The sequence below is a fragment of the Orbicella franksi genome, chromosome 11 (genome assembly GCF_964199315.1).
Source record: "Orbicella franksi chromosome 11, jaOrbFran1.1, whole genome shotgun sequence".
NCBI lineage: Eukaryota > Metazoa > Cnidaria > Anthozoa > Scleractinia > Merulinidae > Orbicella > Orbicella franksi.
The window spans coordinates 27,545,906-27,567,950 of NC_138155.1; the positions used below are offsets into that span (position 1 = coordinate 27,545,906).

The 22,045-nt window shown below is 42.4% G+C and overlaps 1 protein-coding gene and 1 pseudogene across 1 annotated transcript; both read right to left on the bottom strand.

The window, feature by feature from the left end:
- Window positions 1-1,467: 1,467 nt before the first annotated feature.
- On the bottom strand, window positions 1,468-8,938 carry LOC145502895 (uncharacterized). The gene is made up of 7 exons (XM_081482294.1): window positions 8,358-8,938; window positions 6,138-6,439; window positions 5,027-5,147; window positions 4,123-4,699; window positions 3,228-3,265; window positions 2,282-2,535; window positions 1,468-1,593 (listed from the first exon to the last, which is right to left on the bottom strand). Exons 1-7 carry the CDS (start codon window positions 8,698-8,700, stop codon window positions 1,471-1,473), a joined length of 1,758 nt encoding a protein of 585 aa, XP_081338420.1. The 5' UTR covers window positions 8,701-8,938; the 3' UTR covers window positions 1,468-1,470.
- Window positions 8,939-14,114: 5,176 nt separating this feature from the next.
- On the bottom strand, window positions 14,115-18,039 carry LOC145502613 (uncharacterized; annotated as a pseudogene).
- Window positions 18,040-22,045: the final 4,006 nt, after the last annotated feature.

Sequence of the window (22,045 nt, forward strand, 5' to 3'; positions counted from 1 at the left end):
CCACAAAAATAACATCTCCGTTACTCTGATAAGTAGGCTAATGCCTAGCTCAATCGACTCAAAAACGCTAGTAAATGTAGAAAAGAGGTTTCTCTATTTACAGTAAAAGTTTCTTCTCGAAAATTAAACTCGGAACGGAAATATGAAGAAAAACGTATATTTTGTCGCTTTGTTTCTTTGCAATTTTTCTTTACTTTGTTTCTTTGCAATTTTGCCCTGATTACCCATAATGCCTTTTAGAGCGTGAACTTCTCCATTACAGTGTCTGGGATTTTCTTGACATTCTTTAAGACCTTTTTTCCATATGTTTTAATCTCATTCAACCCGAATGCTACATGTGAAATGTATTAGTTGATTGATTAAAAAAAGTTCAAGTTCGTTCTGGAGACAGTAGAAGAATAACTACCTTGTTAATGTGCTACTGTTAATTCACAAAACTACCTTCTGTCTCCATAGTCTCCGGTGAATTTTCAATGAACTTGTAGTGCCACCCGAGCTTGGAACATTCATTTTATGACGTTACATCGGTTGTGCTGAATAGGCATGCTAACCATCCCATACATGGGTACTAGTGTTAGCTGCTTTTTGTTACAGAAACTTTTATCTAGCTCCCGAACTTGGTTAGCTAACGCAAATCCCAATATACCCCAAAATATCATTACGTGTCATTGGTGGATCTAGGGGAGGGGCAGGGCAAGCAAAACAATCCCCCCAACCCCCCCCCCTCCCCCCGCTTAGCTCAAGGTCTGGATCCTCTAATGCGTGTCCTCTCAATCATTGTGACGATGCAAATATATGTGGTCATAATGTTCTTGTTCCGTCCTCTGTTATGACAAATGAAACTAAACTAAAAAAAACCAGTTTTACTAAGTACAACTAATTAATTTAGTGTTTCTGATACACAAGGAGTGTTCGATTTTGGAAAGACGATCTGGTGCCACCGTGTGATAACAATAGCCAGTATTCTTTTAGAAATTCAGAGTTTGTCTTACCTAGGTTTCGAACAGTAGCATAGGACAAACAGGAGGCTCCCTCCACTATTTGTTATATTATTTGTCTTTTCTACCTATAATAGAAATGTTTTCTATTCGGCTGAGCGAAGCGAAATAGAATAGAAAATCTATTTAGGTCACGTTGTTTTGTCAAAACTTAGTCACTTTATAAAATCTCTTGAATCCGTAGGCATTCTTAACAGGTGTGCTGAAGAAGTCGAGTTTTCTCAATATTTGTCAAGACTTTTTTCTATGTAACAACTAGTTACTTATGCTATTATTTTATCTATTCTTACATTTTATATTTTACCATTTGTGCAATATTATATGATTGTTGTAATGTAGTTATAATTAGGTGTCCTCAATTAGCGTAGCTGAACAGTACGCTAAATGATTTGACACAATAATATAGTTGTTCTTATTATTTTGATTATTCTGTGAGCCAGTTCTTTGTTTTCTTAATCTTGGCTTTGGTGCTTTACTCAATTGTCTGTTCAACTTTGAAATAATATGGGTCCTCTAGGTCAGCGGTATCTTGTTGTTTGTCATGCTCTCCAACCAACACCAAGTATCCGCAGTCATATTCAGGGACATTCTCCATCTTAATATGAAGTCAAATAAGATAAAAATTAGATCATAGAAAAAGTTTTGGGTGACCCTAGTCTTAAACAAATTATATAGAGATGAGCGATTTCAATTGACTGCTCAACAGCTGAAAGTACAATGCACTTGGGTATGCTTAGGTTTTACGTTTTCTGAGATCTACGATTGGAGCAAACAAACTCATTGGTTTGTTTTCTTCCTTTCAAGTCTATCTGGAACTTCTTTCAACTGCCTTTACTTCACTGCACTGTTATTGGTTTAAAAAACCCTCAAGTCTCTGTTCAGAAAATCAGAAGCCATAACAAAAATCAAAACCACTTGTGACTTGCGTGATTGATCGATCGCGGTTTCCCGCGCAATTTTCCCGCGCTTGACGCTGGTTACGTGCATTTGTTTAGTTCTCATTGGCTCGTTCTGTCAGGGCCGTAGCTAGTAACAGGCAAACCGAGGCACTTGCCTCAGTCATTGTTTTTCGTTTTTTTTGTTGTTGCTTAAGTCGTCATAAACACCATTAACACCTAGGAAGAGAATTAAACCATGGACATCGCCTCAGTTATAATTTATTCTGGCTGCTGCCTTGGTTGTGTTGTTTACAGTTGTGACGATTGGCTAAAGCCTTTAAAATAGTACGGTAAGAAATGTATAGACATAATTAAGTAGAATTTGATTAGAATGGAGTCGCATACCGTAGACTTCATTAGAGGGTGATAAGCCGGTAAGTATTCTCCATTAGAAGCGGCGTCATTTGTCTTAAGGTCTTGATACATTGATGGGTTGGTATAAACTTCTCCTTCGCCCCAGTTTCCCTCGAATGTACCCTTTGCGAGCCCCTGGTACGCAGGAGGTTCCCATTGTCCTTGTGTATTTGATTTCCCGTCATACCTCAGGAGTTGGTAAACATTGTCTTGGGTCTGATAAACGTGATTTTCCGGTTTGTCGACTGTAAGAGAGAAATCATAGAGGATGCTGACACTATTACCATCAAGATCTGCAGCAAAGTATAAAATTCGCTTTTATAATGTCCATATACCCTATCTCCAGACAATAAAGCAGTATATATGTCACAATATCCTGAGCCATTTTTTCTGATCTATTAAGGTAGAGATGTAATAGGAACCCGACAATAACAAAGAACACAACGAGGATAGTTACAACCAAGGAAGATTAAGATAGATTATAGGACACAAACAGCTGGCCAATTTTTTCAAGATATGATTTCAGTCCCTTAGTTCCTTTAAAACAGAGAGACTTAACTTTTGGTTCAGTCTGTTGTGTATTGTCAGCGGTTTTGGAGCGTGCGCACTAAAAGTAGTTTCTTTTATGTGTGTTCGTTTATACTTGGTCCAGTCCAACCCTTTATAAACACGTCCAGAGCGGTTTCTCGGCATCCCATCCAAGCCTTAGTTAACATCAATAAAGAAGTTTACTTTTTATATTGAACAGACAATACTGACAACATCTTAAAAGAATTCTTTAGAATTATATATGTTGTTTATATATGTGAATTAAGGGGGTCAGCTTTATATGAGGATTAAGGTCTGGCACCCTATTTGCATGCAGATATTTATGTATTTTTTATGCAGATAAAGTTGTTTTATTATATATATCTTAGGGACAAAAAGATACACTTACTGTGATTGTTACTAACACTGTTGATTATGGCTTTTTTCCTGGCGAAAAAGGAAATTATCAGTTCAAGGAAATATACATTTTCTTTTACTCCCTCAGCCCTTGACACTCATAACCAATCATTCCAGTCTCAAGTCTCAAATTTTTCACTGGAATAATTTCTACTGTTCGATGTCTCAGTGTTTTCGCGGTAAACCTTAGGTGGAGGTGGTAAAAGGGAGAAACGGTTATTTCTGTAGCGTCTGTTTGTCAACTATGAACAAATAAAAACCACAGCGTCGATGTCATAATTCCAAAAGGAATCTGAACGCAAGGTTATAGCTCTGCTGATTAGGAATGGCGTTTGTTTTACCGAAACAACCCGGCTCATTTTGGGAATATTTTCATTTCCATTTATGTCTGTCGGACTTTTTACATAACAAAACTGAGTGGGCCACTGATAGTAAGCTGACGCACCCTTGTGACATCATGACAACGTCATAACTTTTGAGGTGCTCATTTGCAGTGGTTATAAGACGATTTCCCTTGTACATTCCTCTCTTCAGGTAAAGAAAAAAAAATTATGTTTATACCATGTCATAGAAAATACAGCCAATCAGAATACAGGAAAGCCGTTGTATATTCAACGGTATCACATCTAACCTTCCCATCATGCGCCGCGCGTATGTCGCATTGATTGTGTTGGCCACTGTATTTTCTATGGCGTGGTATAAAATAGTTATGTAACGCTCTCTCGTGGTATACCATGAAATATCCCACTTGCCACTTGTATTTTCTTGGTATACGTGGTGTACACACGCCAAGAGGTCCGCATGTATACCGAGAAAATGCAAGTGACCCGTGTGATATTTCATGGTATACCACTCGAAAGCGTTGCGTAGCAGGTGTGTATACTTACGGTCTTTTCCACTTTCTCAAGAGGTATACTGTCAGGACGGACAAGGCAGCGAGTGCCACAAGTGTACACAACACGGAAACAACGACAACTGTTGTGCTTCTGCTACTACTATGATCACGTGACGTGTCTAAGATCTTGTCCTTACCAGGGCTGCGCCACTCCGTGGTTGTCATGGTGATTTCGCCGGATTTCTGTTCAGGTTCAGTTTCAGTTAACGACGTGGTTTCTATCTCTTGTGATGTTGTGTCGCTGAATGGGTTCGTTGTTCTTGTAATTGGTTTCGTTCGTGAATAGATTTCTGTTGTCGATTCTTTCGTTGTCGCTGCTGCTGTTGTCCTTGGTTTAGCTGTCAATGGCTTTGTTGTTATTATTATTGTTGTTGTTGTTTTTGTTGATGGTTTTGTTGTGGCCGGGTTTGCTGTCGTTGCTGGGTTTGTTTTTGCTGACTTTGTTGTTGTTTTTTCCGTTGTTGTAGGCGACAGTGCTGGCTTTGCTGTCGTTGGTTTTGCGGTTGCTGGTTTCCTTGTTGTTGGTTTTGTGGTCGCTGGTTTTGTTGTTGTTGCCAATGTTTTTGCCTCTTAAGATGGTTGAAACAGAAAATTATTTAATCCCTAACAGCTAACTGTCTTCTTCCATAAACTGTATTTTTGTATACAAGTACATTATATTTATCTCGTGTGCACAGCCTCGAAAACATGATTTCACGGAAGAAGCAATATACATATATAAACGTAACTCTTATAGAGTCTGATTAGCTTATATGACAATATAGTGGCTTCTTTCTTTCATTCACCTTGGCTAACTCAAAAATTTTAAACTTAGTATTTGCTGATAAATGTTCTTAAGTATACCATCGGTATGTTCTGTACTCCAGTGATCTCTGTTTGTTTCTACTTTTGCTTACCTACGTGAGTTCCAGCAGTCTTAAACATGAAGCATGAAGTGAAGTATTTTCCTTTCTCTTTGCACGAGACGTTAATAACAACGATATTTCCTGTTAAATGCGACACTGTCGAGTCATTCCACTGCAAATCAACAAACGTGAAAAAAAATAAATAAATAAAAAATAATAGTTTGTGTTAATTACGCTGGAGGAGGAAAGACTAACCAAAGAGTCTGGTCAGCGAGAAGTAAACAAAGAAGCAAAAGAACAAAAACTTATTTCCGTGTCGAGGGATTTAGCATTTTTGCTAACTGGAGACCTGATAAGTTATTTACAATATCAAAATAAGCTAATATGGTTATTACTGTGTTATAAGAAGTCAGCAAAATTTCGTTCAAAAATAGCTAACGTGGATCAAAGTGGCCAAGATCCAATGAGTTAGTGATGGAAATTTCTGGCTATGATGTTCTGGTCTATAAATAACGCACTCACGAAATCAGGAGCCCATTATATGGGCTCCTGACGAAATCTAATGGTCCAAGAACAAGATCGGAGAAGAACTCTCCTGCATATGCACTTCTGCTCAGGATCAAATTTTCCCGGGGGGGGAGTTCCCATATGAAAGGGTCGGGATGCTCGTCGGAAGATTTAAACTAAACCCCTAAAGGAGACCAATCTGAGCGTAGCTCGAGCTTTATTTGATCCTTAAAAGATACCACTTAAAACGAAATACGCTCGATTACCAGCTGCTGTTCAAGAAAGGAGTCCGCGCTAGTAGACCGCACTCGAAAGAGCGGCGGAAATCGAGCCTGAAACGGAAATAAGTGCGTTTCTTTTAATATTCTTTTATCATTATTTCTTGGAGTGCACCCTAAAACAAACTTTCAATGCTAAAAATAGTGGGGTTTCATTCTAAACACACGAAGTGAGACCAGAATCCTTGATTTAAACTCCTAAGCGAGACGACAAGCATTCCCAACCTTTTCATACAGGAGACCTCTCAAAAAAATTTCACCCTCTCTTTAATCATCCGCATGAACGTTCATTCCCTCTTTAATATGCAATGAATGTAATGAATGTAGCACAACATGTAACTTCTTTACACACTCATCACTTGTATTACATTATTTACCTTTAAATACCTGTCTTTCTTATTTTTTGCAGTCCAAAACCTTTGCTGGAAGCTTGTGAAGTTTCTCCATTGGTCAAACCCCAAGTAACGGGCTGTCTGTATATCGCATCTTTCAGTATCTTTAGGCTTCACGCGGCAAAATTTAATTTTCGGATCGGATGACTTTTGAAAATCGATAAGTGGAGGAGTCCAGTTTTTAGCCTTACAAACATCTTTATCGTGTTTGTCATCTCTATCATCATCATCGTCGTCGTCATCGTCACCTCCACCTCCACCTTTTATTTCGAGACGCCCACCACAACCTAACACAGTGACAACCAAGATGGAAATGTTAAAACAAAATCCGATAGAATTTCAGTTTGAAGTGGGCAAAAACCTTGTACCAGAAGTAATTGTAAGTATATTACAGTGATTTTGCATTTTCTAAAAGCTAAAGATATAAATAGTTGCCTGAAATAACACCGTAAACAATTTCCCATGGAAACTTGAGAAAATAACTTTCAAAGTTCAGAGAAATTGTGCAAACACAGGTAAAATTTCATCATCAGTTTTATGTCACCATTTCTTTCAAGTCTTTCATACGGAGTTCTAATTCAAAATTTGTTTTTAGCAGTAGAAATCATTTCTTTTAAATGAGAAGATGTTTAAAACAGTCGAACAGATGTTTGCAATACTAATATAATAACCTTGGTACAAAGTTTTGTACCGAGTCTACTTGTTACTCGAACCTCTGGTGGATTCCTTCTTAATTCTCTTTACTTGTTGGCGTACATATCTTCTGACTTTACTTCTGAGAATTTGGTGTTTCATCAGGGAAATATTCCTTTGTTGATGATTTTCTTTATTCTCAGCACCTGTCTACTTAACAATGCATCGATGCTTTAAAGAGAAATAATATTTTGATAACTTTAAGAGGCTGAATTTGACAAATATATTTTATGTAACTTGAAAAGGTTTGATACACCAATAACTTAATGAATGTCATGTACTCTTTGGGATCTTTTTCAAAAGTCGCCAAATTGTGCTCCGAATCGTAGTTCTGTTTCAAGGGGTCCTGGGGTTGGAGGTTTTAGATGGACTTTTTCCAAGAAAAAATCTGAAAAAAGGTTTATTCAGTTTGAAACCACTAAATTGTCTGAACCCAGGAATGGACCTATGTTAAATATTCCATCATACATTCTGGTTCACGTTAACGGCAAAACCGTCACTAAGACATCAACGATCTTAGACCTAGAAGGTGTAAAAATAGACCGGGGTACCCCCAGAAAACAATAGGTGGGTGGGTGGGTGTGTGCGGCGAGCTTCTTGAAACCCTTGCCTTATTTCACACCAAAACTTGCGATTTTCCCTTCCCTGTTTCAGACCCACCAGACCCAAACTTCGATAGACTATTGCAGAGTGATAATTAAGCCGTTAAGGCAGGTACATGGCTTGCGTAAACATATAGTTTGAGTAGCATCTTCTTAAAACATGCCCAATTCAAGACCAGAGTGCCCAAACCCTACCCTCATTTCAGACCAAAACGGTTCAAAAACCATACTCCTTAATTTTTAGAGCCGCACATACCGTACCTTTATAGCTCGGGTAAGGGAGCAGCCCCACCCCCAGGAAAAAATAGTCCCAATCTAACAGGAAATGACAAAGCATACCATTTGGATTACTCCCAAACCAAATAATCCGGTCCACAAATAACCCTGAAAACAATGGATACGCAAATGGTTTTCACGCCTCAAAGGAATAACATTATGCCATTTTTCAAGACTGTCAATTCGTTGTCAATGGATCATAACGTACCGATGTGGTCACATGCTACTGACAGTTAAGCTGAGTTGTCCTGTGTAGATCAACTGTAATTAATTGCAATATTGTAATAAACTGCGCAGTTACTCCTCCGAACACTTTCTATAACATCGAATGCTACCTCGCACCCACCGAGTTCGCTCACCTGAACTCATTATAAACTTTCTATTTCGAGTTCGTCTTCACCTTCAATGGATTAAAGAACAAGAAGTAAACATGTTTTGTGTGATTTTGTTTCATTATACCCACAATGTTGTCTTTTTTTTGCTCGGTAAGAGAAAGATGAATTTTACGCACTTGATCGCTGATTGAGTCGATGTGGGTGCGAACTCGTTTGGGTGCAAAACCTCTAGCTAATTACCTTCACATCATTGTAGGCAATGAGATTCGAGATTTGACTTTATGTAAGACTTGACCTACCTGTTGACCCGGGTCCAAAAACATCCGAGTTAAGCTCTACAAGATTCACGCATTTTCCCAAGTGAGCCAGATATATCGGGTAATCTTTCTCGCACTGGCACGATCCGCAACAAGTGCTCGAAGACGAACATTTTGCTCTGGTGATAGTCGAATGGAAAGTCTTACAGGAATCAACAAGCGAGGATGACTGACCGCCTGCAAGACAGCGGGACACTGCTGTATGGTTAGGATTAGTAAACCTGTCGTTGTTTTGCAATCGGGTCACATTCACACTTGAAACAGAGTTCATCTTTCCTGAAAGAAGCACGATAACCACAGCTAGCAGTGGTGTGGTCACCTTCATGATAACTTCTCTTGAGAATTGCAGTTTCACTGTCGTGTTATTAATTTATAGAAACAACTATGTGCGAGGCTCAAGCTTTGAATGAAAACAAGCGATGACCTTTTATAGAGATTACATGAGGTGCTACGCCTTGTCATGCACTAGGAATGATTTCCTAACATGTTAACGTTTTGTCGGTTTTCACTCCCAAGGTAAGATACCTTCCAACGCAAGTGCAAGCTATTTTGAGCGATTTTGTCACGAATACAATGTGTTCCAAAACATCATTTAATTATAAATGACAACCAATCTTGAAAATCTTGTTTGGTTGAATGGGCGCGATCGGACTATAAATATTCCTTGGTCTTAACCATCCTTGTTATTTTTTTTCTTTTATCATTACCTTAATTGGTAGAGCAGTCTTTCTTATGAACAGAATTGGAACAGCGAGGTTTGAACTTCACGTTTCCTGTACTTTTACTCCCAGTTCCCGTCCTTTCTGATGAGCTTCCTGCCATTCTAGCTGCGCCTGGTCCGTTTCAGAATGTTATATAGCATTGCGATTTGTTTCGTCGTATTTATCTCAGTTTCCGCCATCCTGATGAAAAAGTACATGGCGGCCGCAATGTGCTTGCATCCCCCATCTCTACCACCTTTACACTTGCATCGTGCCTGAAGAACGCTGCGTCCGCCCCCTTACATTGAGAGTTTTGCTCGAACTAGTATATTTTTGAGGATCTACCCCTTTTGTATGGTACGATAGGGGGATCTTTGAATATTTCGCTAAGCAATAATCCTGTTTTTAGGAGGACATTTCACAAGAGTAGAGCCGTTAGAGGTGATAGGTCTGCGTGGTTTCCACTGTTATCCTCGTGTAATTTGTAGAGTTTGACACAGTCAGTCTTTCTGTTGATTTGAGACTCGATCGGTTCAGGAAACCCGTCGATTCGCTCTTCAGGTTCGAATTTCTCAGAGGCACCCAACGCCCGTTGGGTGCCCCTGATTTCTGCATGCTTTCCTCATCAGGCCCTCCTCATGAACTCGCCACTGGGCGGTACGTTCTTCTTTAGATTTGCCAGTATGGCGATTAAGCGTCAGTAGGGTTTTAGCCACTGATCGTTCAAGACAAATTTCTTGCTTCTCGCTTTGTCTGCCTCCCGTTCACAAGATGCCTTTCTTTTACGATTCAGTTACGACACCTAGGCACGGTATAAAATATTAATTCAAACGACAAAAAATGTTATAAAAGCACATATTGATAAACGCACCCTTTCTTTACTGGCAACGGCAGATATAGGATCAGGATCCTCTTTTGTTGGACCATTTCCACCGACAAAGTGTAGGGGCTACAAAGCTAACTGTCTTTCGTGCACACGAACGAGTCACCGCGGTGACATGCTTTTAGCCACTTTTTACCATCTCTCGTTTTGTCTAACTGCGCCAGGAAAATGGAAGAACTCCACTGGATCGCCGTTTGGGTTTCTTTTCCATGATTCAGGGTATCGGGAATCGTTTTTACATGTAACAAAAGCACATCTTCTAGTCGTCACCATTCTGTTAGAACACTACTTATCGAACTCGTGTGGTTGACTAGAATGTCCGAACTTTCCCGGTTTGTTTACATCATAAGTCACGTGACACTACACGTGAAATATAACGCCGAAAAGGTTCGGACTCTCAGGGCGCTTTCCATTCGACCAAAAATTCCGAGATTTCCGGTCCGAAATTGAATGGAACGGTAAAAATTCCGGGAAAAGTTTTCGAAAATTTAAGAATACGTTTTGAGTGCACCCTCTTTGATGGAATTTCCATTCGCCAGAGAGGTCAATAACCCCTTCCGTCACTCGACGAATTGCTCTGTAGGCACTGCTCATAGTCACCCCAAAACGGTCGGCGATCGTACGATACGATTCCCTGTTTGCCACACTCCAAAGGAACAGCAGTATTTGTTTTTCTGGCAAAATTGCGGGCCGCCCAGATGAATTGCCAGTTGGAATCCACCCAGGGTGCATTATTTCTTGTGTCAATAACGGACACATTTTCCTAGTCATCCGGAAATGGTTTTCGAACTCCCCCGACAAATTCGCTGGAATAGTTACTTCGATGTACCCATTTACAAGAGTTAATTCCCTCCGCATAAAGCAGACAACTGCAGCCAGAAGTATTACGTCGTCGTTGCTACCGAGAATGGTACAACTTATTGTTTCACGGTCATCCTGCTCTAAAGCCGCGAAAATGTTCAAAATGTCCGTCCACATCCTGGGCGCTTTCCATTCAACAAAAATCACCGGTTCAAATTTTCGTAATTTTCGCTGGTCGAATGGAACGCGTCCGACCGCTTTCCAGAATTCGAGGTCACGTGCTCTGCAACACAGAGCATGCTGGGTGAAACTTTGTTGTGTTTGAAAATGGCGGACTTTTTGAACATTTTCGCGGCTTTAGAGCAGGATGACTGTGAAACAATAAGTTGTACCATCCTCGATAGCAATGACGACGTAATACTTCTGGCTGCAGTTGCCTGCTTTGTGCTAACTTGATTTAACAAAATGGCAAAACGGCGGGAACAGAACTACTGATGAGCGAAAGTCGAAGTTAGCGTAATTCGAGCAGGATAAAAAAAAGCATAACTACAGCTGTAACATACCGTTGCTGGTTGAAGGAAACAAATTGCTGCATTGATGCTGTAGAAAAAGACTGAAATCGTTCGACACAAAGCCACAAGCTGAGCATTGATACGCTGTTTCGACCGCCTGCGTGAGCTCACGCTCGGTGGGGAGACTAAACTCGACATCTCTTGTGAATGGAACACAAAATTTTCGCTAATTCCGGAAATTCCATCAAAGAGGGTGCACTCAAAACGTATTCCTAAATTTTCGAAAACTTTTCCCGGAAATTTTACCGTTCCATTCAATTTCGGACCGGAAATCTCGGAATTTTTGGTCGAATGGAAAGCGCCCCCTGTTTTTCTTAGAAAATCTCTTCATGCGTGGTGTGATATATTTCAGCCAATCACAGAACTTAACAAGGAATTCAATTGAATGGAATGGAAAACTGCGCTTTCAGAGAGAGTCGTTAAAAGTTCAGCGCCAACATTAACTGTTGTGCACATTGAATTCGCCATCAACCTGTTTGTCCAGACCAACAGAAGCCTGAAATGTGATGTCTTACTACGTGATACCACCTTGTGTTCAAGACATTGGACACAGAATACAGCTTTTTTTCCGAGGAAATATACCTTCGAAAACATTTGGATGTTATTTGGACGCGACGGGAACATTTCGCTTTGGATACATTTACAGGAACGGCAGTAATTACCGCGTCGTAAGCTGGGAAAATGGCCAAAGGGTAAACAGAACTGTACCCAGATGGGCATCAATATTTGTGTTCAACGAAGTAACCACGCCATATCCATTTTCGAGTCCCAACTTTAATGCAAACGATTTCACGTTTCCCTGGTTTGACCCCACAGCTCAGATGAATTTACGAAATGCGCTGATGGCTTGGCAGAAAATGGAATTGGTCCACCTAACCTCTCAAATGGCTAAACTGTCTATGAAATGAGTACTTAGCGTATGAAATGGCTAAACTAACTATGTAATGCCGTACTTTTTAACTGAAGTAATTACGTTTGTTAATTGTGAAGCTGAGTGTTATATTACTTAGTGACTTTGAGAGTCAAATCAGTAATCTTATATCGTTAAGCGATTGTTTATGACCGTCAAGGCTGCCCTACGTTTAGATTAGCCCGCACTAAATGGCGGGAGTTTGTTGATTCCATTCAGTGAAGTTATGTTGGTTAACTTGTTTACCAAATTTGTGTGTGATCACGGGTTAGTTCCTACGGTAGGCATGCATGGAAATTCTTGGCGTGAACTTCAGAGTTCCAGTTGTAGTTTCGGGCTGTTTGAGCTTAAAGATGTTTCAGGTTCTTCATTGGAATCCTCTGTTCTTTGTTTTACAGTATTCGTGTGGAAGTGCTAAGTAATAGTCGGTAGATTCAGTTTGTCAAGCCAGGAATGCCTGCCTAGCATTCTCCAAGGTTAGGTTTGTAAACTCAAACGAGTTTTACATCTATTTACAGATCAAGTTTTTCCCTAAGGCCCAGTTCAGACGTCGTGCTCCTGCCGCGCCGACCTAAATTCAGGAATTAAGTTCGACAAAAGCACGGCAGAAAGGACGTCGTCTGAATCAAACTGTTGTGAATTGCTTTAATGCTCTGATTAATTTCTCAATACAGGCTTACATCAAGCTCAACGCTAATCACTCTCGATATACACTTTTCATTACTCGCTCGTTCAACTCGATCCCACGTGTACAAAAAAAGATCTCTTCTTTTGTCTCTTGTCAGTTTTAAGTAAATATTAACAGCGTCACACCCTTATTACGTAATCATATTCTCGACACACTCCCCACATATATCTCCGGGGGAGATATATGTTTTTCCAGTCAAGTTCGAGCTGCCTCGAATAAAATAATCACACTCATCACATTGATAATCACTTCTCTTAAGGTAAACAAAACGACTGTCTCTATAGTTTCAGTCCGTCAGCTAAATGCAAGCTGATAGCACTGTTCGTTCAGATTGTCCATTTCAGACTTCCTCTTGGCTAATCTCTTGTAAACGTAAGTGCGCTGCAACTGCAGCATCACGTCTTGGCCGAAATGGGGCAGCCTTTGGGTTCATTCCCTATTGTCTTGTTTAGGGCTGCCTTGACAAGACCAATCAATCGTTCAAACTGCCCTCCCCACCACGGCGCGAGGTTCAGATTGAATTGCCATTTGATTTGATTGATGGAGAGGTATGTCTGCAGTCGTTCGTCATCCATGACAGCTCTAATCCAACTTGCTGCGCCAACAAAGGTTCGGCCGTTGTCTGAATAGATTCGTTCCGGTCGTCCTCGGCGCACGATAAACTGCTTCAAACTCTTTAGGCACTCTGCTGTTTCCAAGTTTGGTAGGAGGTCAAGATAAATTCCCCGCGTAAGACTGCAGGCATATAGCAAGACATAGGCCTTTCCCTCTCGTTGTTTAGACACTCCAATCAGTTGATATGGGTTGGTTCCTTGCGTCCGGGTAGTTGGCAGGTTTCCAGGCGGCGGAGCTGCATACGCCGATGCTTGAACCTCTTGCACCCATGACAGCTCTTGCGCACTTTCTTCACCAGCTGTCTCAATTTTGGAATCCAGTAACGGGTACGCACCTTGGCCATGGTTAGCCCCACTCCGCCGTGCAGTGTTTCTTGGTGTGCTTCCTCTACTAGTCGGGGACCAAGCATGCTGGTTTCTGGTATGTAAACTGGATACTCTCCTTATATTCGGCCCCGGCATTCTAATAGTCCGTCCTGGTTCAGCGCCACGCGATCTCGTTCAATGTCACAATTCTTCTGAGCCTGTTTCTCCCAGAAGAGCCGCTGGCTGTTTGTCTCTTCGGTTATCAGTGGTCCCAGGACGCGTGGTGTTTCTCGGCTACGGAGCGAGTTGTGTGCGAATCTCCGCATCCACGCACAGATACGTACAGCTTTCTGTAACTGAAACCTGTGTAGCACTTCTTCAATCTCGGTTTTCTAGTTTACTGCAACTCCCAGCACTTTCTGCACAAGTTTAGCTTCGGTTTGGCTTTCTTCTGACGGCTCGTTTAGTACGTCCGCTGGTCAAAGTTCTGGAGTTCAAAGCCACCTTGGTCCATGCCACCACAGATCAGCTTCCTCTACGTGCCCTTCACGACTTGCAAGATCAGCGGGATTATCTGCTGTGGGAACATAGCGCCATGCCACCTCTTTGTGACTGATTATTTTCTGCACGCGATTTGCTACGAACTGCTTATATTCTCCTTGCCCTCGAATCCAGTACAAGGCTACTGAACTGTCCAACCAGCATTGTGTGCTTCTTACAGGAAGCTCATCCAGAGCGTCTCTCACATTGTCAACGAGGTTCACAGCCATGTGACCAGCGACCAATTTCAACCACGGGATGGTCAGTCCTTGTTTGGACAGTCTCGATCTAACCGCAATTAGGCCCTGGCTAGTTCCGGATGCTTGTCGGATGACTGCATAAACGCAGGCTGCGACTCCATTTGCGCACGCGTCTCCAAACGAATGTAGATCGATTTGTTCGATTTCCTCTCGATGAACAACTAGCGATCTCGGTATGGTAAAGCTTTCTGGCAGTTTGCTTTCCCACTTGACCCACAGCTTGGCAAGACCACGTGATAGGTCTGCGTCCCAGGCTCCTCTCGTATCACAAACTGCGCGGTAGATGAGTTTGCCACTAAGTGTCTCAGGCGAGACAAGTCCCAGGGGGTCATATATCTTAGCTAGCTTAGCTAAGATACCTCTCTTACTCAGCGTTGCTTTCTCTGGTGGGACTGTGATGCTAAGTGAGTCTTGTTCTTTGTTCCACGGGAGACCGAGCATAATAGAAAATATTCCTTGTGGGACTCCTAACTGCTGCTTTGCGTAGGTTGGTTCTCCTTCTGCTTGAGGAGACTGCTTTGATTCCAGCTCGGGGACGTTTGAGTGCCACTTATGAAGGTTGAAACAAGCGTCTTGGAAGATTGTTGAGGTCTTATCTTTCATTTCTCGAGTCTTGCACACTGTAGTTGATCCCGAGATTAAGTCGTCAACGTACAGTTCCTTGCGAATCTTGGCTACTAGTTCCGGCTCTTTCTCCTCCCAATGGTTCAGCTGCACCTCGATCACTCCCCCCAGTAGAAAAGGAGATGGCGCAAGTCCAAATAGGGCTCTGGTGAATCTAAGGGTCTCCAATGGGGATTGTTCGTCTCGGCGCTAGTGAAAGCGCATTGCGTCGCGGTCAGACTCTTTTACTCTCACTTGCAGAAATGCTTTCTGTAAATCGCCGGTAATGGCCACGGGGTTAAAGCGCCCTCTTACTAGCACGTTCCAGAGTTTGTTCTGCAGGGGCGGGCCAGTATGCAAACAGTCGTTTAGCGACGGAGCACCGCTGAAGGCTATTGCTGACGCGTCGTACACAATTCGCAGTTTTGTTGACTCCGCTGTGGTTCTCAGGACAGGTTTGTGTGGTATGTAGAATTCTCGGCAATTACTAGATGACTCGTCTGCTCTCTCGACAACCCCTTCTTTCTTCTGATCTTCGATTATCTCTGCATATTGATTTGTCAGTTCCTGACGCTCAAGCTTCTTGTTTAGACTTGCAAGTCGTCGAAGACTTCCGTCCTTATTGTTTGGTAGCAAAGGATGATTTCCTCGCCGTGGTAAGCCAGTCTCGTACCAGCCCTCCTCTTGTCGCACAAGTTGCTCTTTGAATTCGGCATACACGCTGCTCTGGTCGTTAGGGTGTGTGTCAGACAACCCAAGTACATCAAGACGACAAAGTTCCTGGTAATCTACATGGGATGTTTGAGTTAACAGTACGTTTGTTAAGTCTAGAGGCTCTTTTCCTGGAGACATGATAATCCAGCCGAATTTCGTCAACTCAGCCACCGGCAGACCAGGCTCACCGATCTTCGGTACACTCTCTGTTTTCACTTTAGCGTAGTCACCGGCTCCTAGAATTATGTGCACTGGTAGGCGGCTCTTTGTGTCCACATCGTTCATTACAACTTCGGACAAGTGTGGATTCCTCGCGATCACTTCTTGATACTTTGGGTTTTCCAGGAAAAGCAGTTCTCCTTTGTCCACTTTAGTGACTTCCACAGGCATTGAAAATTCTCTGTTTACATCAGAAATGGTGATAGTAGCCAGCTCTACTTCTCTTGTTGACGCTCCTAGCAACATCTCTATTTTTCGGACTTCTTTCTTGTGCCCAATGCTTGAAATGCGGTCCAAAAGGGCGGCAGATGCGTACGAGCTCCCCGCACCCGTGTCCAACAAAGCACCACATTTAATTCCTTCCACTTCGACAACAACAACTGGATATGTCACATTTCCGGTTGGAATTCCTGTGGCGACAAGGAGTGGATTGGTCTTGTTTTCTTGCTTGTGACAAATGGACGTGTGATGTTTGCGATCACAGATCTGACACCTTAACTTGCTTTTACACTCATCAGCGCGATGTCTTGCACCTGTGCAATTGAAGCACAGTTTTTTCTCTGATAGGATTTTCTGTCTCTCATAAACACTTGTGACCTTTGTACAATTAATTGCTCTGTGTTTGTCATCCTCGCAGTGGACACACTGATTTCCGGAACGCGGCTTTGATTGATGTGTATTGAAGGCAGGCAGGGGCGGTTTAAATCGTTGATTTCTTTTCCCTGTTGGGTCTTTCTCTGGCTTTTCTGCAGCAAACTCTTCTACCGGATTGATTTGGGTCCACTTCTGCAGCTCTGTCAAAAGATCTTTGAAACCCCAGTCCTTCCAGCCTTCATTTCCACGGACCAGATCGGCCTTAATTCCTTTAAGCTTGTCCAAAGTACATCTCACGTTTCCCTTGACATCTGCGAGCCGTCCAAGCGTGTCCAAACTTTGTACGTTGAAGCGCAATTGTTTATAAAACTCTTTGACCTTTCTTGGATTTGCTCCGGTAATAATCGGCAGCTCCATTATGTTCTTGATATAGGCATTTAAAATCTCTGTCGGTTGTCCATATTCCGCTTCGAGAATAGCCTTCGCGTTTTCGTATCCTTCCTCTGTAAATGGTAGCCCATCAATATCTTTGCTCACGTGCCGCTCCAACAGCTCTTTTAGATATCCAAATTTAGTGAGGGGTGCCAGGTCAGTGGAATCTATTTCGGATGTAAACTTCCCCCAGAAAGGGAGCCATTCTTCTATCCTCCCATTGAACTTCGTTATGGATAATTTGGGGAGCTTGGCAGCTGAAGACGATTTACATTCTTCGGTCGCTTGGGTGGCTGCTTTTTGTTGTTCACGGTTTTTCTCAAACTCCGCTTTCTGCTCTAAAATCTCTCTCTCGAACTCCATCTGCAGTTTATGATTCTCCAACGCTTTTTTCTCCTGCTCCTCCATATCTATCGCTTGGATTGTGGACTGAACTCTGTTTGTTGCTTGGTCGGCCTTCTCGAGGTGTTTTTCGATTTCTCCGCTCCATGTTTTTATCGCGTCCTCGCTCTCTCCCTTTGTGACCTTCTTTTCCTCTACTGCGGACTTAAGCGTATCCACTGCACTAACAATACTTGTAATCGATGATTGGTGGCGCTCTAAAGATTGTCGTTCTCGTTTCTCCACTATCTCGTCGGTTTGGTTGAGTTTGAAGTAAAGCATTTTAACTTTGGTGTCCAACTCTGCTATTTGCTTCTCCGTCATATTTGCTCGGGTCGGATTCTTGCATGCTCTTGTTCGAGCACTCTCACTTTCGTCTTGTCCCGTCGGAGGTGCCACTTGTGTTGTGAATTGCTTTAATGCTCTGATTAATTTCTCAATACAGGCTTACATCAAGCTCAACGCTAATCACTCTCGATATACACTTTTCATTACTGGCTCGTTCAACTCGATCCCACGTGTACAAAAAAAGATCTCTTCTTTTGTCTCTTGTCAGTTATAAGTAAATATTAACAACGTCACACCCTTATTACGTAATCATATTCTCGACAAAACTTCTGAATTAAGTTCGGCAAGCAATTAAGTTCCACAAGCTCTGCCTTACTATACGACTATGGCACGGCGGCGATTGAAACGTCGTGCTTCTCTCGCGCCAAACAAAATCCATAAACTGTATTAATATAATTTGGCGGGATTGCGTTCCCACGGGGAGTTAGGAGGAGAATTGTTACGAGGTATCAGTAAATTCTGAATTTGATTTGACTTTGGCACGACGTCCGAATCAGAGTTGTTTTCCTGCCGTGCCACAGTCGAACCAAATTGCAATTAAGTTCGGCACGGTGGAAGCACGACGTCTGAACTGGGCCGAAGAATATTGAAGCATGTAGTTCAGTAACTAAGAAAATAGCTGTCTCCTAGAGTAACTATGCAAGTCTAAACTCACTCTAAAACTGATAAATAGGCGCTTGCTGAAGACTCTCTGGACTTCTAGGAAGATGCGAGATATCACTACCGAAAAGTTTGATACTCAGTCGCATACAAACAAACGCCACAAAAAACGTTCGATAGTAAAAATACTTGTTGAAAGAGCCGAGGAAATATCACCTGCAAGTGCAAGAAGATATAGCGAGAAGAAGCACGTGCTCAAAGTCTTGAATTGGAAGACAACAACTGTCCTTTACGGTCAATGGCGAGCAAAAGTTGTGATTCCTTTCGGAGAGCTTCTGGGCTGTCAGACTATCTGGTAATGTCTGATGAACTTATAAACTGAACGTTCAGGTGATTTCACTGTTTCTCTTGAGAGGAGAATAAGAACTTGTAGACTGGGAACAAACTGAGTAATATAATGAAGTGAGCAGCAATGTTTGTGTTTCGATATTTCGATATTTCATTGAATAGAGCAAGTGGTGTGAGACATTTTAACCAATCAGAGATCAACTTACACAAAATAAAAGACATTATGAATTCACCAGTTTCGGCTCTGAGTCAAATCGAAAAGGCGCACGTAATGGATGATCTGAGCCTGTTCCATGTCCTAGCCCCTGTTATTCAAGAAATAGGGAATGGCGTTAGGCTCTCTGGCCAAGACGAAATTGCGTCCCGAACGTTTGTATGTTTTCTGGACAGAAATCTAGGATTTCACTACGGCTTCGGCTACAAGAACGGCAGTAATCTTCGTGTCGTGTGTTGGGAAAACAACAACAGAAGGAACAGAACTGTCCCCAAAGGAGCGTTCGTCATTGCATTCGACCAGGTGACCACCAGGAATGCATTCAACGCGGTCAATGCAACCGATTTTGACAATCCATGGTTTGGCGACAACGAGCAGGGTAATGTAAGGGAAGAGTTATGGGCTTTGAACCGCAAGCAGGATAGGGTGGCTGACCTCATCCAACGAATAGCTGGTCTAACTATTCAACAAATGGATATAGTTAACCAAAAGATCGATGAACTTCAGAGGAACAACTGATTGTCCAATAAGTTCTCTTCAAGGTGATTTTTTCTACTCGTGTATACGCAGTCCTAGAATCTTAGAATATCTGATGAACTTTAGCTAATTTTAATAGAATGTTAAAGGCAATTTCATCATGGCTACCTTAGTCTACCTTTTGATAACAGGAAAATGTTTACTGTAAGAACTTGTTAAACATGGAATGTAGTTAGAGAAACAATAAGAACTGTCTGAACAGTCTGAATAACACTGTGTACAAGCAAATGCAGTCTAGCCGGTAGCCAGCGTGTTACCTTGTTTCTATAGTGTTAAAGTTAACATAAGCTGTAATTTAGACTGAAGATTCACTATAAGTAATAGTTCTGCAGAACACTGGAAGTGTATAAACTCACAAAACAGAAATACGAAGTACTTTATTGATGGTGCAGCGACAGCGCAAGTTGATGTTATGCGTGTCTCGACGTGCCAGACAGAACAGTGTACTCTATAATCGTTATTCTTGTTATTTGAAACCCTCGACGACCCATCCTCTCTAGCATGATCCGCATATACATTCCCGGAGGTACTATTCCCTTTTATTGGCTATATAGCTATATGTGGCCCCATAGGGAATAGCTTATTGCATTACTTGAAGTGAACAACACGTGTTTGAATTGTTACGTTAGGTAGCCCAGCCAAGGCCTTCGGAAAGCCACATCAGTTCGAATTTGCCGTGAAGTCTGGCGTTATTCATCAGTTATCCTTGGATTTTCACCTTTCCGAAGACTGGCTTGAAACACGTCACCTGACACGTGTTCAAGTTATGCAATAAGCTATCACGTTCCACAACACGCGCGTGGACAAACGCGATACACGAGCGCGAAGCGCAAGACGAAAAAATCCTTTTTTTGTTCCTTCTCGCGCTTCGCGCTCGCGTATCGCGTTTTGCCCTCTTCCCCGCTAATGCGCCTGTTCCGCAGGCTAGGCAAGAAAATGTTACTCTCGACTGGGACGGAGTTCGATCCGAAAAACTCCTACAGCTCACAAGGAGCAGAAGTTCTAAGAAGGGAATTCTTACTAAGGCCCAAAACGAAATAAAAAGGTTGATGCTGAAGTCTAACAATTATTACGATCTAGTAAAGGGCAGAATCGAAGAATTCAAACAATTCTTCCAAGAGTTCCTCTGAGGATGCCCATGCCGCTTATCATTCTCAACTTCGTGACGCAAACGAAATGAGAGTCCAATGATTATTTTAACGCAGCAGTTTTCCGTTAGGAAGTCTAGGAACGGATTTGGCACGTGATGTTGGTAACTGAATCTCGTCGACAGCTATCGAAACAAGATTGCTACAGCCTCAAAAGAGTTCCATCCTAAGGATTCAATTAGCAACGCCGGTTCTCGTGCCAATTGAAAGTCATCAGGCCGCTCGAGAAAACGTTCGTCGATTGCAGTTGGTTCCCGCGCGAGTTCAATTTCAGCCGCCAAGACGAAGACCGCCGCTACACGAGCAGCTTTACAAGCCGAAGCCGCCAGCCTTGAAAGGTTCCACGCCCTCCAAAAGGAAGAGCTAAGCCTCCAACAACGAAGAACATCTTTGGAATTCCAAACAGAAATTGGAAAGGCACGAGCTGAGGAGTTGGTCAACGTAGAAGCAGAGGCAGATCGCGAGGCAACCCCTAACTCTTTAGCTCCAGCTGTCAACCGACCTACGTACTCCCATAGCGATAGTGAAGTTCCTAAAGTTAGCAAACCTCTTATTCCGAATGCCGACAGTTGGCCATGCGATGACCTGAACTCAGTAGCGAAAGAGGAACGTGGTCCGCCCGACACGTTTCTCGAAAGTTTGTTAGCTCATTAAAACCAGCTGAATTCCGTGATGCAACAGTTACTTTCAGCGACAACAAGAGAGCAGACTTGCCCTGACACTCCCTCAACCAGAGGTACGTACTTTCAGCGGAGACCCTATCGAGTACTGGGGATTCATACGAGCCTTCCAAAACGTAATCGAAAGCAAAACCACCAGTGATAGCGCAAGATTATACCATCTGGTACAATATACATCCGAAGAAGAGCAAGAGTTGGTGTCCAGCTGTTTATCTATGAAACCTGAGGAAGGATATCAGGAAGCTAGAAGTCTACTTAAGAAACGATACGGTCAAAGCTACTGGATTGCTACTGCTTACGTCAACAAGTTAAAAAAGGGACCACCCATTAAAGCAGAGGACAACTCTGCACTACGGCGGTTCTCGTTTCTGCTCACTGGCTACAAGAATACTCAAAGGGAAATCGGCTATATTAGCAAAAAGGAGAATCCAGATACCCTGAAAGTGATCGTTCACAGGCTGCCATATGGATTGAAACTGAAGTGGCGTGACGTCGCAGACAGGATCACCGAAGCGGAAGAACGGGAAATTACAATAGAAGACATAGATGGTTTCGTTACCTCAAAGGCTCGTGCTGC

Coding starts and splice junctions, on each gene's coding strand:
- LOC145502895 (XM_081482294.1), bottom strand. CDS start 8,700: ATGAAGGTGACCACACCACTGCTAGCTGTGGTTATCGTGCTTCTTTCA. Junction 6,440..8,357: donor TTTTGGACCCGGGTCAACAG/GTAGGTCAAGTC, acceptor TCACTGTGTTAG/GTTGTGGTGGGCGTCTCGAA. Junction 5,148..6,137: donor AGAAAGACAGGTATTTAAAG/GTAAATAATGTA, acceptor GTTGATTTGCAG/TGGAATGACTCGACAGTGTC.